General features: G+C 49.2%; 1 protein-coding gene across 2 annotated transcripts in view; it reads right to left on the bottom strand.

Moving 5' to 3' along the window:
- HIVEP1 (HIVEP zinc finger 1) overlaps positions 1–17820 on the bottom strand; it is a 134300-nt gene that overhangs the window by 26511 nt on the left and 89969 nt on the right. The window contains exon 4 of one of the 2 annotated variants that reach the window (XM_040984146.1): positions 1202–7083. In XM_040984146.1, coding sequence (XP_040840080.1) covers positions 1202–7083 — 5882 coding nt within the window. Of the gene's footprint in view, positions 1–1201; positions 7379–17820 lie in introns of those variants that run through there. The other variant, XM_040984145.1, reaches the window with a different exon arrangement.

Raw genomic sequence — 17820 nt, 5'->3', positions numbered from 1 at the left:
ACAATCTCTTCCAGTTTTTCGGGAGGACTTTCTTCATTGCAAACTTCTTCAGATCTGACAGACGCCAGGGTTCTAGCCTAGCCTCTCCTCGAGCAATCTCTTACCTGTGCCTGAAGCATTTCTGCACCTTCCACCATAAGATTTAATTCCAGATACGCACTTGCAGGAATTTCTTCCCAGGCACTTGGCTCTGAAGCAGAACCGTATCTCACAGGCACCTCAGAAACATGCATGAAGCTGCTTACATTTTCAAAATTAGGTCTTCTCTCCCAGCATTCTGAGATGGACTGAGGGTCTAAGCATTTAGACTTCACTGAACCTGCCACACCTCTTTCTCCTGCTGGCAAGGTCAACTGTAGATCTTTTGGAATCACACATTTCTACCATATGCTGATACTGTTTTGACAGCTGTGCAAATTCTTACAAACCTGTATTAAATGCTTGTGAGTCAAGGACTCAAATCTGTATTCCTCAACGTCCAGAGTCCAATGTGATAAACTTACTATTTACTTATTCTTAATCGCTTAATTGATGTTTCCCATTTTATAAAGCCAACAATTCTAATGTGGCTGATCTCACAAATTAAGCCAAAATAATCATTTCAGGACCTTAAATTAGCCAATAGCTATTGACCACATCTTCTTATCAAGCGTGGAAGTTCATGATTTTGTGAATCTTCTCTCTTGTACTAGATGATTCTCAGAGTTACTAAGAAAAAGAACTAGGAATAAGCTGTGTGTGGGGGGAGGGGGGAGTTAGAATCACAGAAGGTGTATAAACGGCTCTCAGAAATACCACCAACTCTGATTATCCACAATCCTGTGGACGACCACACTCTCCACACTGACCAAGGACGCCTCAATAGAAAAGGAAGTCCAAAATGATCCTGCAATTTTCTACACCGTTATGTGGATACTTATAGAATCAGCTAAGAAAAAAGCTTAAAAACTGCTCAGGGTATGCTACCACAAATGTAAGTTATCTTAAAATGTCTAAAGTGATACTCGTGGGAAGGCCTCCACATGAACCATCAGGTTAAGTCTCCAGGGTATCCAACACCTTGCCTTTCAGACCCATCACACATCAAGCCCAATTTGTTGTTCAAAATTAAACTCTTTCCCACGAAAATATTGAAAGGTATTGAGGCACATCAAAAATATCTGCATAAGCCATGTTTGAAGATAAACTATATTTGAAGTACCTTGCTCAGGTTGCTTTTCCACTTGCTTGAATAGACCAATAAATCTGACTTTGAATGAGTAGTTATTGCTTGACAGTACAGCGATTTTCCAGTCTTCTGCTTCGAGTTAAGAAGAGACAGGGCAACTTTTGTCGGCAAACCCAGAGGGTTGGGGTTACTGGAGCTGACGGTCCAGTCAGAATAGGCTGACATCTTCTGGTCTCGCTGGGGCAAGGGCAGTGACTTCCGTCTTGATAAGTAACACCATGTAAAGCTGGTGGCTGTCTTCAGGCTGGGGAAAGCCAGTGGTTGCGCGTCCCCAGCGTCACTCAATGGAGGAGCAGTGGCCCTTGGTAGCTGCCTGGGAGCCTGGCTGTTCCTCTGACCACCTTCGGGTTTAGTCCCTGGCAATCTTTCCTGGTCTCCATCTGCAGACTGGGGAGGAGAAACGCGGGTACCTTCTGAAGGCACAGGCAGCTTTGCAGCAGTGGGAGCTGACGAGGCAGAGACTTGGGGGTTCTCAGGTTCTAAGCGTTCATTTACAGGTTCTGCAATCACCAGCTTCAAGTAACCAGAGGAGGAATCATCAGCTGACGAAACACTTGTCAAGTGGCCAGAGTCACCGGCACCTTCGGTTGGAGGAAAGACCCCCAGTTCCGACATGGCTCCATCCAGGGGCTCCGTCGTACAAACCTGCCTGACCAGCACGGGCTTCTTGTGCTTGCTAACTTCGCTAGCTCTGCCACTCAGCGGTGCCAAGAGCCCGACCTCCGGGGCACAGACGGCTCCATTTTCCTCTTTGGCCCGCTTCTGGTGCTTCTCCATGGCAATGTCCAGGCTGTTGGCTGGGGACAGCATCCTTTTGCTGGAAACTGAAGATTCTTGCTGAGGAGAAAGTCTACCTACAGACATCTTTTGGGTTACAGGCAAAGATTCCAAAACAGGACTCTGGCTGATCTCTGAGAAAACATTTTCACAAACAAGCTCCTTCTTCAAGTTTGGCAAAGCATTCTGATCACTTTGTGAATTTGGCACGACAGTTAGCTCTTTGCCGATTGGCACTGCACCATGATTAACCTGACAAATCGGCTGAATGGACAAATCCTGGGTCACTAGGATTTGTGGCAGAGATGTCACGGCAGTAAAACAGTAGGCAGGGACACTTCTGTGAAGGGGGGCAGCCAGCATAAAGGACGAGGCCTGACTGCTAGCCGGGCCCAACTCCGACAGCGACGGGGACGATGCACTGGATACAGGATCCACGAGCTTGGTTGGGAACACCGCCGAAGTTGTGCTGCCGTCTGTTCCAACTGGATCTGAGAGGACTTGATTTGGCAAAGGATGCACAGGATGTGAAGAGGAAAGCTTGTTGGGAGTGAGAACTTGACAATGCAGTTGGTATTTGGGAGCAAAGCAGTCCTCACTTTTCAAAGACTCAGCTGAAGCAGAACTGGCACCTGCTCTGTCACCCTGAGCCGACGCTTGCAGGAACACCTGCGTGCCCCGGTGGCTTGGGGGGGCGTTGATGTGATTGAACACACTGATGCCAAAGAGCTGCTGGATGGGAAGGATGCTGGCGGAGCTGGACTTGGGCACTTCCGACTGCAGATCCCTGCCCTGCGTTTGGGAGTGCAACGTGAGTGCAGGGGATTCAGGGAAAGGTGTTTCGGGGAGGGCAGGGCCCTGAGGCGGCACTGCACTCACACCGGGCAGAGCAGTATTTTGGAAAGAGGCAGGGTTTGCAGGAGGGAGCTGGCTGTCGGGAGCCATGTTTAAAGATATCTGCCGGATCAGCGGACCTCGCCTTCTCTCCAGCAGAGGCACGTACCCAGAGACGGCGGCGCTGGAAGCGGAGGAGGAGGGCTGCGGTTCGGCCAGTGCTGCGATCTGGGGAGGAGTCACGCTTCCACAGTCAAATGACTTGCTTCTGAACTCAGAGACCTCCATGGACATCTGCACGCAGCTGATCTGTTCTGAGGCTGCGCGCCTCATTTCCCGGTGCCCTCCAGGAACACTCAGTGTATTGGAGCCCGAGTGGATGACAAGAAACTCGGCCTTATTTAGAAAGTCGATTTTGGAGGGAGCCTCTGCTTTCGCTATGTCCTCTATGTCGAAAGAGGCCGACAAGCTCGACGTGTGCGACAGACTGCTCTCCCTGCTGAGGCTCCTGGACAGCGTGGAGTCAAGACTAGACTCCGTGGAGGAATGCTCCACCTCCGCCAGCCGCAGCCTCTTCTTCTTGGGAGGCAACTTCTCGGTGGGCAGCTTGGACAGGGTCTCGCTCCGCTGAGGCCAACTGAACTTGTCCGACTTCTCCGCATCGTGGCTCTGAGCTTCCAGGTCACGATCTGGCTCTTCCGTGACCAGAATCTCCGGCACTTGGATGTTGTGCTGCCGGACCAGTCTCGAGGGCTGTCCCAGAACATGCCGCTCACTGCACAACTTCCGGGGACCCTCCTGAAGCTCTCCCTGAACGGGGCCTGCAGGAGCAGGCTGCAGGGGACGCAGCGGATCGCGAGAAGGGTGGCCTTCCTCTTGGGAGATCGGCAACACCTTCCGAGTGTCCAGCTCCTGCAGGGACACCGCAGGACTGCCCTCAAAGGGCTCGAGCTTGTCAAAGGAGCCGGGCCTGCTTAGGGAGTTGGTGTGCTGGATCACCGAGATCCCACTCCCGACCCTGGCCAGCTCCCCTTTGTCGGCTGCAGTCGAGCCCCCCTGCTGCTCCGTGCTGCTGGACAGCTTGGCGTCGGGGGACTGCTCTGGGCCCCTCGACAGCAGCTGGATCTGGGGGCTCTGCGCGTGTGTGTTTCGGTGCTGCTGCTCCCTAGCCAGGGCAGTGCAGTGCTGAGATGTGCCAGGCGTGGAGCCCAGCACGCTCGGAAACACAGGACCCTCGCAGGTCTGCCCCGCAGACCCGCTGTCGTTCTGCTGGAGCTCGTCGTCATCGCCGACGCTCTTCATCTTCCTCCTCTTCCTGACCTGCGGCGTCTGCTCCCAGACGCCCGTGGAACCGGCCACTCGGTAGTGCAGCATCTGCGGCTGCGTGCTGCTGGCCACAGGGCTCTGTTCCGGCTCCCTCAGGACCACCTTGGTTTTGGGTCCGTGTAACTCTGAACAATAAAATTTCTTATGGTTTTCAAAATTCTCTAGCTTTCGGTACCTGTTTCTGCAGGTTTCACACTCAAACATCGTCCCCCGCCCTTGATGGGACTTCTTCTTTTCGGAATGGGAGCCTGCGGCGGGAGCCTTGCCTCTGGGTGCTGCCCCACCTTCGCTGGCAGCCTGGAAGCCCTCCTCCAGCGACTGCCCGGGACCAAGGGCCTGCCCATCCCCTGCCGACGAGTCCTCTACTGCTGCCTGTCTGACGAGTGTGCGGGGATGCCCACTAACTGGCACCAAGGTGTTGGGGCCTGACACAAAGACGTCATCATAGAGTGCGCCAATTTTGTCATCAAATGACTGGCTTCCTCTCAGAGGATGAGGGGGAGGGATGATGTTGGCAGGAACTGCTGAGTAACCTGTAGTGGGCATGGAATTGCTTCTGGTAATAGGCAGGCAGTCTAGGGAAGGGACCGACAGAAGAAACACCTGTTTGGACTTCTCCGTCGGGGTGAACGGGGACTTGGGGATATCTGAGCTGGAGCTCGTCCTCCGGCCCATCGGCTTTAAGTCAAACTGGAAGGAGTCCTTGAATATGTACGACTTCGGCGAGTCGATGCTGCCCCGGCGTGAAAGAGACGTTCTTCGGGGCTTGACACTGTCCAGCTGCTTATTGTCGACCAGGGCTTCGTTGTCCGAGATCAGCTTGGAGATCCGCTCCTCCAGGGTTTTGGTTGCCAATGGTGGGCGCATCTGTCCTGGCAAAAGCTGCGCTCTCTCGCCCGGCAGTAAAGCAGAGGGGGCCGGTGCACTACTGCAGGACCCAGGCGGCCCAGCAGTTTTGGTGGAGTCTTGCTCCAGGGTGGGGAACGTTCTGGCAAAGGGGGTTGGTGGGCTCACTGTCTGGTCAGCACTCTCGGAACGTGAGAAGTAGCCAGAATCGGTGCTCCCCAAGCTGCGGGGACTCAGCAGCAGCTTCCCCTGCTGTTCCTGGGAGCAGTCAGTCGCCTGCTGCCTCTGGAGCTGGGCGTGGGCAGTTCCCACGGGAGAGTCCTGTCTGCCTTCTGGCTGGCCTGCGTCCCCTTTCCGGCCGGCCTTCTCATCCTTCTCAAAGGGGCTTGAGTGTGGCGCCTGGAGGTCCTTCTGTTTCTGGGCACTGCTGCCAGGTTCCGGCTTGAGGGGGACAACCTTTGGGGGGTCAGTTCTTGCAGGGGACATGGTGATGGGGTGGACCACAACTTTGGGTAACTCTGTCATGGCCTGGGACTCTGAAGATCTGTCCTGCGGTGAGAAGTCATTTGCTGCATGGTCTGCACGGCTTGGGATGGAACTTGACATCGGCAAAGCCTCAGAACTTGACACCCTCTTCACGGTCTGCACTGGCTGCAGCTCCATGGCACTGGGCTCGTGCTGTCGTTCCTCCGTGGCAGCCTCCTCCTCGCTCTCTCCACTGTCCTCCACGTCTGAGTGGATACTAAGTGCTCTGGGGGACTCCTGGGCCAGGAACAAGCCGCCTGCATCTGGCTGCAAGACCAGACCCAGTTTGATGGTGTGGGCGTGGGACTTTTTGTGCTTGTACAGATTGCTTTTAGTCTTGAAGGAGAATCCGCAGGTCACACAGGGATAGGGCCGCTCTCCCGTGTGCGAGCGGATGTGCTTTAGAAGCACGCTGGGCTTTGCACACGCTCTGCTGCAGTACTCACAGATGTATTTTCCTTGCTTTTTTGGCTTCGGATCTTTCAGAAGATTGCACATTTGCTCTACACTTTGATTAACAACGGAGTTATAAACTGGCATGGGGGGAGACTGGGTGGCAGCGGCTGGGCTCGCTGACAAAGGCAAAGAGGACTCCAGGTGCTGGTTCTGAAGAGTGACCTGAGTTCTGCTGGAAGGAGAAGGGAGACCTACAGATGACGTCACTGCGGTGTTATAAACCTGCTCTAATTTGGCGTTCTCTTGATTTTGCAGGGTTGTTCGGGTTGCGGTAAAATTTAGACATGCAGGATGCTGTTGGTAATGTTGGCTGGACTTGGTTACAAAGTGTTCGTGTGGACTGTAGGAGCGAGACACCGACTGAACTGCCACCTGTTCCTTCTGCTGGGCAGCCGACACATGTGCTGCATATGAGGTACCAGGGGAAGGCTGGGATTCAGCCAGCAAGTCTTGTGAAGTCCGACTGGGGGCATCCAGTGAACTGTTTTTTAATCTGGAAGGAGATCGTGCAGTTTTATTTGGCTTTACTTTTTCTGCCTTCATTGCACAAGATGAGCCCTTTTGTGACAGGGTGCTGAGTTCCGGCTCCATTGCTTTCAGTAAAACATCAAACGCGGTCGTGGTATATGGAGGGGAGGGCGTTCTACAGCGAGGGGCGAGGCATTCACTGCTGTCAGTCCTGGCTGCACTTGAGTGCCCCTTTCCATCAGGGACACCCAACCTGGCCGGGTTGGAACCTTCAGACTTCCACCTGCGCAATTCTGCTGGATGCTGGACAGGCAGGGGCTTCTTCGGGGAGACGGAGGCGTTGGACCTCGCGGCCTCGGCCGGCACCCCGGGGGCTTCTCCGTTTTGTTTGATGCACTGCTTGCCGCTCTTTCCAGAAAGGTGACTCTGCTTCTTGTGTGACTCGGGAGCGCTCTGGAGAAGGGTGAAAGATGCCTCCTCGGTATTTTGTTTATGTTTTGCCTGAAGAGGATTTCTCAGTGGGGATTTTGGTATTTTTTTCAGGTGATTCTCAGCTACAATCTTCTTGCGTTTCACACCTTTAAGGGATTCTGAAGTTCCTTTAATACCAGCCTCTAGGATTTCTGTTAGAAAACAAAAAGGAATAAAGACCAGCTGGTAAAAATCAGAGCTACACCAACTAACTGTTGAGAAGTGGGATCTCTTGTCTGAGGAATGTCTACATTCAATAACACTGTTTTCTAACATTGTGGCAAATTTAAAACAGTTGCCAATCAAAACTGATTGAAATATTTTTAGCCAATCAAAACTGATTCAAATATTTATACAAAGGCCTTGGTGTGCACAACTAGAACGCTATGCTCTTTATCAGAGAGACCAAAGCTGTAAGCCAGGCCTCTCAAAACTGGACTGCTCATGCCCATGCTGTGTATCTGGCACACAGCAGCGATACTGACATTCTAATGCCAAGGGACCCGCTACATGACGATCCTCAGGTGGTCACGAGGCATCAAGCCATTGCTAAGACAGCGCTTATGTCAGGAAAGAGAAAATTACGGAAGTAAGATTTATTTTTGTGACAAAGGTAACATGTCACAATGCTATAATGGGTCTTGAGTAAAAATATATTTTTACTATTTTAGCTAAAAAAAAGAGCCTCGCTAGATAAGTTTCTTTGTAACAGGGTAGATAGTTATATAAATGGGCAAAGAGATGAGAATAGTTGAAACTTCTTGCAGAAGACAAACTACCTCCATTTCTACCTATTTGGAAATAAATTAGCATTTTAAGTGGTACTAATCACTCACAGTCTGTGTCAATTACTATATTTTTAAACAGTGATTACTATAATTTACTTGGTTTCCATTTGTTTGATCTAAAAAATTATCCAATCTTATTTTTTTTCAAATAGCTGTTGCAACATACATATCTGAAATTCACACTGGATTAAAATGTCTACACCACACAATACAATGACCTTGCATTGACTAAGGACTAAAACACAAAAATTTAAAAATCTAGCCATGTTGGGACTGTCCTATACTAATTTAATAATAAATAGTAATAAAAACAGTATTCCACTGAAGATCGTTTAACCCACCATAATCACCAAAAGAAGGGGGAGTACCTCATGATACAACAGTTGAGGTGAAAAATAATTGGGGGAAAAGTGAGCAGCATCACTAACTTTCCCAGGAAGATGCTGGGAGAATCCTTTTTACTCTTGGACGTACTCATTTATGACACAACTCCCGCTGGCTTTCCAGTCAGGGATGCATTCCCCGCCTCTTGCTAACCCTGCCAGGGGAGGGATGCAGGAAGAGGACTGGCAGGACTGGCAGGACTGGCAGGAGCTTCTCCAACCCAGTTCTGATATACAGGTGAGGGGGTGTCCTGCGTCCAAGCCCATCGTACTTCAAACAAATGACAAAGACAAGCGCCTGGAGCGGCAGTCGGAGTAGCTGAAACGCCAGGTGGCAAGCTAGACTCCCTGACCTGAGTCCCGGCTGGCTTAGATGGTGTTCCCTACACTGTTGCACATAGCTTTTGGACTACACCTTTCAAGTTCTCCTTTTTTTAATTAAAATTAATTTGGTCCAAAGAAAAATGCAAAAATCTAACCTGCAGGTGCAACATAGACACTTTAAACCAACTTTAACTCTATACTTAGGCTGGAAGGATCTCTGGAAGGTGGTGGGTGAAGCTGCCAGTCTGGATGCCCACATCCCCACACCCAGCTGCCAGTGTGAATCCCAGTTCTGCCCAGCTCCCTGCAGACGTGCTTGGCAAGGCAGCAGGAGATGGCCCAGGTGTTCAGGGCCCTACCATCCACAGGAGTGTGAGTTCCTGGCTCCTGGCTCCTGGCTTCCAGTGGCCACACACCAGCAGGTGCGGCCATGTGGAGAATGAACTAGCAATGCAAGATCAATCTATCACTCTTTCAAATAAAATAATTTCTTAAATGAAGCAGCATGAAAAAAAAATTTACTCAAGCTACATTAAAAAAACAAAAACAAGAAGTGAGAATTTCCTAAAAGCATGTCCTAAGAATTGGAAAAAAACAAATTTTTTTGACAGATTTTAGCTACAAGTTTCAATTTTAAGTTTTCTATTTGAATATTAATACTGCACTTAGGCTAATACTTGAAAAATTCCTGCCTTTAAAACAATGAATCAGCTTCACCTATTGGTAATTTGATTTGTTTCAAGTTTCTTCCATTATATCCACAAGGACATTTTTGGGCCTTTTACCTTTGGCCCAGGTCTGCTTCCTATAACTTACACTGCTTTCGTCGCTTTGCATTTTTTCCTTTTGCTTTCTCCATAATTTCCTACAGTCTTTTTCTATGTCAGTAATTCAGTTCGGGGGCCATTAAGTTCTTCGCTGTTTCAATTTTACTTATCTGGACAGATGTTGTTTGCTTTTACTGTATTTGCTTAGTTCCATATTTCATTACCGTACAATTGGGATTCTTACTCTAACAAATGTGTGCTCTGGTGGAATTCTGTGCCAAGACTGGGCACTGGGTCTGTCTGCTGTGTCCCTGGGGCCTCTCTGTTGTCTGCGTCCTGAGGAAGGGTTGGACACAGCTTTATCGTGCTGCTCAGGTTCATCCCGGGTCAGGTCCACGCTCCCTGGACTTCCTGCACCCGCTTTTTGTAACAAGGTTCGTCATACTTGTTCAAGGGGTAAAGCCCACTCGTGGCATGCACTTTGCAGGGGAGGCGGCAAGTAGGATGAGCCTCGATCTTCAGTTTCTACGTTCAGGGGCTTTTACTGCTGTTCGGGGGACAGAGATGGTGGCGGGGAGGGGATGAGAGACGCAGCACACGGGAAGCTGCCGTGTCATCAGCCTGTAAGCGGACACCGCTCTCCACCTTCCCATCCATCTCCTGACTCACTTTTGGGAAAGGGGGAGTCACCACGGGCACTAAGCTGGGAACCCATCCCTGAGAGCAGGTGTGATTTCAGAGGGTGATCTATTCGGGGTCCTTTCAAAAACAGAACCTGCATCTCCAGTAGCTACAAACACAGCTGTTAGAGTGGTAGCTGTCACTGATCCTTGCTCGTTTACCTAGAGAAGAGGTGGTGTGCACAGCAAGCCTGGCGGCCTGATGGACAGTATCTGGCACAAGTGCCCCCTGGCCACAGGACAATGCAGACTCAAAGTAGAAAGGACTACAGAGCCTCAAAGTAGACAGACAACGAGCAGGAAAAGGGCAGGAGAGAGCTATCCACTGGCAGTACCTACCAGGCTTTCCTATAATGTTAAAACAATTTGCCGTTATAGTAGATTACACAGAAAACATGCTACGGGAAATGAGAGAAAAGACCAACTGTGAAACAAATGGCAGAGGACAGGCCAATGTCGGACCAAGCAGCACAGGCCTTCTGGGCCCCTGGCCAGGACGCAGCTGCCTGCTGTGCACTCAGCAGAAACGTGGTCTGCTTTCCGTTGGTTTGTTTCTTGGGAACAGAGATTGGCTGAGTGCTTGGTGTACACCAAGGATAAAAGACAGCTCTCCTCACACAGGAGAGTACTTAGTCTGATTGAGGAGTGAGGGAAGATTCAAAGCACGAGTCAGCTGAGGCTGGACATCAGCTTCTCAACTTGGTAGCAGGCTCCAGGAAATGACTGAAAATGAGGCAGAAATTGGCACATCAGTAGGTCAAAAACCCAAATACAGCTTCATTAAACAAACACAAAAGATAGTTAAGCAGAACGCCAGTGTTGCCCCAACAGAATCGCTGACTGCCTCAGCTTCCTGGGAAAAGGCGAGTTCTCCAGCAGCGAGGAGCTGCAAAGAGCTGCGAATGGGCGCTTCCCTAGACATGGCTGACTGGCTGTGGAAGGACTCCTCGGACCCGTGAACCACAGGCTGGCCCAGAGAAGGACCCCGCGCATGCTCATGCAGCACACCAGAGAGAAAGCAGGCCACGCTCAAGGACTTGGAGTCCTTCCTCCAACCTGGGAGGCCAGATGGAGGCTCTTGGTTCAGGACTGACCCGAGCAGGAAACCAGCAGATGGGTGATCTCTGTCTCTGTCTTTCCAACATAAAACAGGAAGAGATTTATTTTAAAGCAAAGAAAATATCATCGTCAATTTCCAAGGTCACTTCAAGAATTACAGATTCAAAATAAGCCAGCTTCCTGTTTCAACCAAGTACTTGAGCTGCAAGTGAGATGCGCCAAGAACATTGTCAAGGTAGGAAGAGCCCCAACCTCACAGTGCATTTGAAAGTCTGCCTTGACTAGGAAAGTTGCTTTTTCAGATGTGTGCAAAAACAATAGTGTGACAAACCTGAGACCTCTTTGGGGCCTTTGGGACACAAGAATTCATTTTCTAACAACGGAGAAGAGGTTGGCTCAGGGACAGTCAAAGACCGGAACCAGGGCAGGCGTTGAGAAGCGTGTCAGTAGTCTATGCGCTGAATGTAGGCGGCGGCAGTGGGCCTCTCTGCTGACTGCAGAAGACGACCTACAGAAGCACTGCCACGCATCCCACAGAGGTTTCTGTCTTTGTATGGAAGCACTGAGCACTGAACTTGAGAGAAGAAAAAAATCTACTAGTTTTCCACTCCGCTGAACCTCAAACTCAAGATTCATGTGCAGAATTGTAAGGGAAATGGTGAGGCTAATTATGGTGTAACTGCGTAACAGCATACATCCATTTAAAATAATTACAATGATTACAAAGCAATATGAAAATTACGATACATTAAGTACACACACACATTCCTTTCTTCCTCCTAGAGAGAGGTCTGGGTTGAGGCATGGACTGCGGAATGCACAGGGAGAGCTCCTTTGGGAAAAGCAAACAAGACCAGCCAAGGGGAATACGCTGTGGCAACAGAGGGGCAGGAACTGTCCCCACGTTTAGGGGTGCCCAAGGGACAGGGAGAGTCAGGGAGGGACTCGGGGAGATGCAACATGGGCCAGGGAAGTGTCAGGAGTCAGAGCAGAGGCACTGCAAGCAGGAGTATGCAGCCAACAGTTCAACACTGCCTGATACGTAGGATGGAGGGGATCACCATGTGCTGGGATGTGGTGGTCTCTGCAACCAGGAGAACACCCAGTTCTCCGAGCACAGCATAAGGCTGTCACCCGCAGGAGCCAGCAGGGCTGGAGGGCACAGGAAGCACAAAAGCCAGCAATGTGGAAATGCGTGAGCGGGAGCAGGAGCCGGGGCAGGGTGTAGTGTGCTCCCGGCCAGGAAGCCACGGTCAGCAGGGAGATGGTGATGAAGACACACAGCTGCCATGGGTGAGGGGCGGGGAGAGCACAAGAGGCTAGAACTCACTGAGGAAGTACCAGGATGCCATGTCACTTCCCCGCCGAGTTCTTCCCACTCCTCTGCATGTGGCCAAGGCGGAAGGTGGGCTGGCAATCACGGCCTTTCCTACCTCCCCACACACCCTGTGGCCAACTCATCAGGCATGGGCCATGCTGTGGCACCTTCCAGTCCTCCATCAGGCCCAAAACTCTTCTGCCCCTCAGGGTGCACACGTGCCAAACGTGCAGCTGAAATAACTTTAAAATAGGCCGTGTTCACCCTTCAAACCACAGCACCAATGTCACCTGCCGGTTACTCCTCCCGTGCTCACTGCATTTTTCATTACAGTCACAACCGGGAGTGCCTCCTTTCCCCTTTACCTGCTCCTGACTCTTCTGATGAGCAGAGAGGTAAAATGGCATCTTTATTACCCACACCTGCCACCCTCAAGGGGGGTACTCGAGAAATGCCCATTCCTGAGAGAACAAACAAGGAACAGGTTTACCACGACGCAAATGCTGGGTATAATTCATCATAGGAAATGTATAAATCAGAAGTCCACAGCACCATTCTCGGGGTGAATTACACTTAATAAAATTAGCATCTATCCTTTATATTTCCAAAGAAAAATCACCGCACTTGCTTCAGGGTATGGGCCCTGAGCTTTGCTCCCAGCTAGCAATGAGCAGCCGTCAGATGACACCAGGAGCACTCCTGAGCGAGCCCACCAGAAAGTCCAGCTCCCAAGGCAGGAACACCCAGCTTGGACCCCAACAGGGCAAATGGGGTATGTGGATGGTTCTTCTGGGCACAGTATGGGAGAATACCATGGGAACAGGAGGAGAAAATGCCACCGATGGTTGGAGAGTGAGCCTGGGCTCAAAGTACTGGACCTCACCTCAGCATCAGGAATGCCCACTTGTGAGCAGAGTTACATTCTGTGGGCCTGCACAGCTGCCCACACAGGGCAGGACAGCAGACCAGAGCCCCAGCCTTCATGCAGGCAGGCATGCAGCCGAACGGCACAGCGACCTCCCTGCCAGTGCCAGACACACAGGAAAAGCCTACAGCTTCAAGCTGCTGCAGCAAGGGCAGCAGGCATATCATCACAGAACACAGGCAGAAACCCACACAGCTGGGTGATGGGCAAATCCCCAGAGAAAGTGCTGGAAACCCAGAGGCTGCCTAAGACTGATCCTGGCCCAGGATAACAAAGCAAATCTTACCTTTTCAACTAGAAACCATCGCTGAATAAGCAAGAGTGGTCTACTGCTAACAGAGGAGTGAGACGGATTTCCTCCTCAGCTTTTATTTGGTCTTCCCCCAAACTCATTTTGTGAAGCACTGTTTTAGGGAAGCCCTTTAAGCAGCGACGGGTCACCAGGGCTCCTCCTTTACAAGTATACTAGCATTATCGCCATGGAAGAGCCCTATCCCCACTCCTTCACCATGAGCTCAGCTGCCCTCCCACACAACCGCTCTCAGAGGCTGCGCCACTCTCTTTGACATTCCTGCCTCCAGCCACACGTGGCAAATGAACCTGCCCTGTCACAAGTTCCCCAGAAGGTGAGCTCCATGACTGCAGCAGGACATGGGCTAAGATCCCACCGGATGGTGCAGCCAGTGATAGACTGAGCAGTTATACAGACACTGAGAAGAGCATGCGATTCAGTCGCCAGTCACTCACAAGGAAATGATGGGTCATCCCTCAACAATCAGAAGCCAGTGCAATGTCCGCTGACAGATGGGCTCAACGTCCCTCCTAATGACCTGGCGGAACCAGGTGCATTTCTAACTATCAGACATCACTGACCTCAGTATCCACTAGTAATGACCAAAATGTCAACACAAACTTTAGATATGCACACAAATCTAAAATGCACACATATGTATGTGTCCACACTCATAAATGTGTCCATGAAGACCAGTCCACCACCAAGAGAAAATGAGTCAACACATCCAGACTCTGTGATGGTCTAGGGGTTGGAACTCACAATGAGAACCAGAAAGTCAGCAGCTGATGAACAGGCAGGGCTGGGGGGACGCGGAGACAGCCTGTGCTTACGGGCAGAGAGGACCACGCTGGAAACAAGTCACAGGCAATGGAAAAGCCTTTGACAGACTCACTAACAGACATTTAACAAACTGAGGAATCTGTAAGGAACTTAGAGAGAGGTCAAAAACATAACTCAAAGATAACAAAAAACAGAAAAAAGAGAAGACATCAGGGCCACAAGAGAGATCACACAGTCTAATCTGTACCTGGAGAAAAGAAAGAATGAGGAGGTAAAGTCAATGAAGATAGGACCAAGAATCTTCCAGAACCAGTTACAAACTACAGATGCAAACAGCTTACATGCATTCCAAGCAGGGTGACTGACAGGGGCAATTCAAGTGGCCACGTCCCCTATTGGTTTCTGATTCCAGTTCCCTGTTGGAGCACATCCTAGGAAGCCCTGGCAAAGACTCAGGTAATCTGGTTCGAGCCACCCGGGTCCCATGCGTGAGATTTGGACTGAGTTCCTGGGTCCCGCCTTCCGCCTGGCACAGCCCCGGCTGAGGCCATTTGGGGAAGGGAGCCAAAAGAAGAGTGGTCTCTGTGTCCACCTCCAAAATAAACACTTCAATAGAGTAGAATTAAAGAAAGGAACAAGGACAACAACAACAAAAAAATACGGGAATCAGAGTTCCTGCAGCCACAGGCTTTCACTGTGCCCAGAAACTGGGTGAGAATGGAAAGCAAAGCTCCCCACAGCCCCAGGCAACAGGCGCCTGGCTGTGAGACCAGGGCTTGCTGGCCTGGCGAGTCCCAATGCCAAGGTGCTGCTTTGAGCTGTGAAGGGGAGACTGACTGACATGTCAGGTAGCCATAGAAAGAGAGGGGGCCTTGCCAGAAATGTACGCTGTTTAATAAAGTGATGTTTTCTGACCACAATGAAATTAAAAGGAGAAACTAACAGTGGAAAGCTATCTGGAAAATCCCCAAATACTCGGAAATTAAACAGCGCTGTTCCAAATAGCTTAAGGGTCAGTTAAGTAGTCACAAGGGAAATTAGAAAATGCAAAACAAAACTAGTGAGCTAAGAAAACTTGATAAAAAAAAATGAGACAGAATATGCAAGAACTTCAAAAAGTTCATGGAAATGAAATTACGTTTATATTAGTCCCAAAATTTTTTCAAATTTATGCATGAGTTTCTCATGACATGCATGCATTTTTGCTCAAGTTTTTGGAAACCCCTTGTCCTACCCTCATGGCAGTGACATGTAATGCTGAAAACTAAACACTAGAAAGATTTCTCGGGAGATCCAGGGCAGCCCCACGATTCCTGAGATAATCACTGATTTGTAGCCATCCTCCAGACCATCTCCTTGTAGCTAGCACGAGCAGAAAACAAGGGGAGGGAGAAACGACAAGGAGGAGGGCAACAACCTTCCTTCCAGGTTCTCCTCCGGAAACGGCCGGAAGATAACCCAACAAGAGTCCAGTGTCACGGCAGCAGGTGCCAAAACACAAACGTCAACCTTTCCCACTTCTGCTGAAAAAAAGAGAACACACAACAGGAAAATATTCTCCTTATAATAACAACAAAATAGAAAAATAGACTAAAAAATAAAGTAGGCACAAAATGTTCAAAACTTTCATAAAATTTAAAAGGGTTTGTCATGATTTCTTAAACATTTTTGCAAAATGAAGACACAGGTCATACTACTGGAAAGAAGCCATATTTTCAAGTTGTCAATTCTTCACTAATTTCAAAATTTAATGAAAAATTTTTAACTAGCTTTTTAAAAAAATTATTTATTTCTATTGGAAAGTCAGATTTACAGAGAGAAGAAGGAGAGACAGAAAGATCTCCCATTTGCTGGTTCACTTGCCAAACGGCTGCAATGGCTGGAGCTGAGTCAATGCAAAGCCAGGAGCCCAGAGCCTCTTCCGGGTCTCCCATGTGGGTGCAGGGTCCAAAGGTTTTGGGCCGTCCTCAACTGCTTCCCTAGGCAGGGAGCTAGATGGGAAGTGGAGCAGCCAGGATATGGACCAGTGCTATATGGCACCCCGATGAATACAAGGGAAGGATTTAGCCACTAGCTATCACCCTGGGTCAGAAAACCAATACAATTTTAACAAAACCTTTGCTTTTTAAAATTTATGTTATTTGAAAAAGTTACAAAAAGAGAAGGGGAGACACAGAGATTTAAATATATTCTACCTGCAGATTTATTCCTCAAATGGCCTCAACAACCAGAGCTGGGCCAGGCTGAAGCCAGCAGCCAGGAGCTTCATCTGGGTCTCCCACTTAACTGCAAGGGTCAAAGTACTTGGGCTAGTCCTTCCCACTTTTTCAGGTGCTTTACTGGGGAGCTGGAGCCAAAGAAGAGCAGCCAAGACTCCAATCAGCACCAATCAGCTCTGCCACAACACTGATGCCAAGTTTTGTTCTTTTTCAAAAATGTGACAATGTTCCTTATTTGCACTTGGGAGCAAAAACATTCTAAACTGGACAATAAAATTCTTTACAAAGAATTATGTAACGCTAATTTTATGGAAGCATATACTGTATTTTCTCAAGGTCAGATCAATAAAACTAAAAACCCATTTAAAAGGTTGCATCATATGTATGTACTTAGGACATGAACAAAGTGTTATTTTAAAATCTCCAACTCACATTTCATATGTAAGGAAAGGCACTGAATAATCAAGTCCTTATGGATCAAAAATGAAGAAACGTTACCTGCCAATCTCAGTGCACGCACAGCCCTTCACGCAGCTGACAGCACAAAGAGGTGTGAGGACTGCACGGGGTTATGAGTGAAGGGGCTGCTGCGGTGCCTGGAGCTCCCAATGCTCTGTGGTCATCATCACCAGTGGGAGTGATACTGTCATTATTGTATCACAACAGTACCACGGGCTGCAACTGTGATACCAGGATAATACTCCAATACTGAATTGATTATACACACACATATAATATACATATACCTATAATATGCATATAGGTAAACTTTCAGTAAAATTAAAATTTCAATGCCCTTTTAAAAATCACAAATACATATCGTAGTGGTTTCTAAAAATTTACTGCAATATTAGAATATAAAACTAAAATATTATTGATATGTCGACACTATTAAAATAAAATTAAAACTAACCTTAAAAGGCCAGTGTTTCCTCTTATTCAGAAGTATGACCTTGGAGGGTTGGAGTTGGCAGAATTTTACTCTTTCACTTATCTGTATTTACACAGCAAGGTGTACTGGAGTTTTACAGGCCACCTTTCTCAGGACCTGCATCTTTGCGAGTTTTCTAACGTTTGGAGATCCTAAAGCCAAGCCACCTCCCCAGCTCCTCCGTTTCCAGGCCGGGTGTCTGTGTCAGGTGAAGGTTCTCCGTGTTGCTCACAGCCGTTTCTCCTTCCCCCCAGAGCTGCTTCAGGCCAGCAGGTGTTTGGGTCACCGGTTTCTAACTTCCTTCTAGGGTTACTGTTACCTCAGAAGGAACTCTGTCCCCAGAGGATGCTGCCTGTGTGATGAGCATGGTACCTCCAGGCCAGGTGGGCGTGTGCAGCCCAGGGACTTCGGCTTCTCCAT

The sequence above is a fragment of the Ochotona curzoniae genome, unplaced genomic scaffold (genome assembly GCF_017591425.1).
Source record: "Ochotona curzoniae isolate NIBS_2020 unplaced genomic scaffold, NIBS_Ocur_1.0 contig_4064, whole genome shotgun sequence".
In the NCBI taxonomy this organism is placed as follows: domain Eukaryota; kingdom Metazoa; phylum Chordata; class Mammalia; order Lagomorpha; family Ochotonidae; genus Ochotona; species Ochotona curzoniae.
This window is presented reverse-complemented; position numbering and strand designations above follow the sequence as displayed.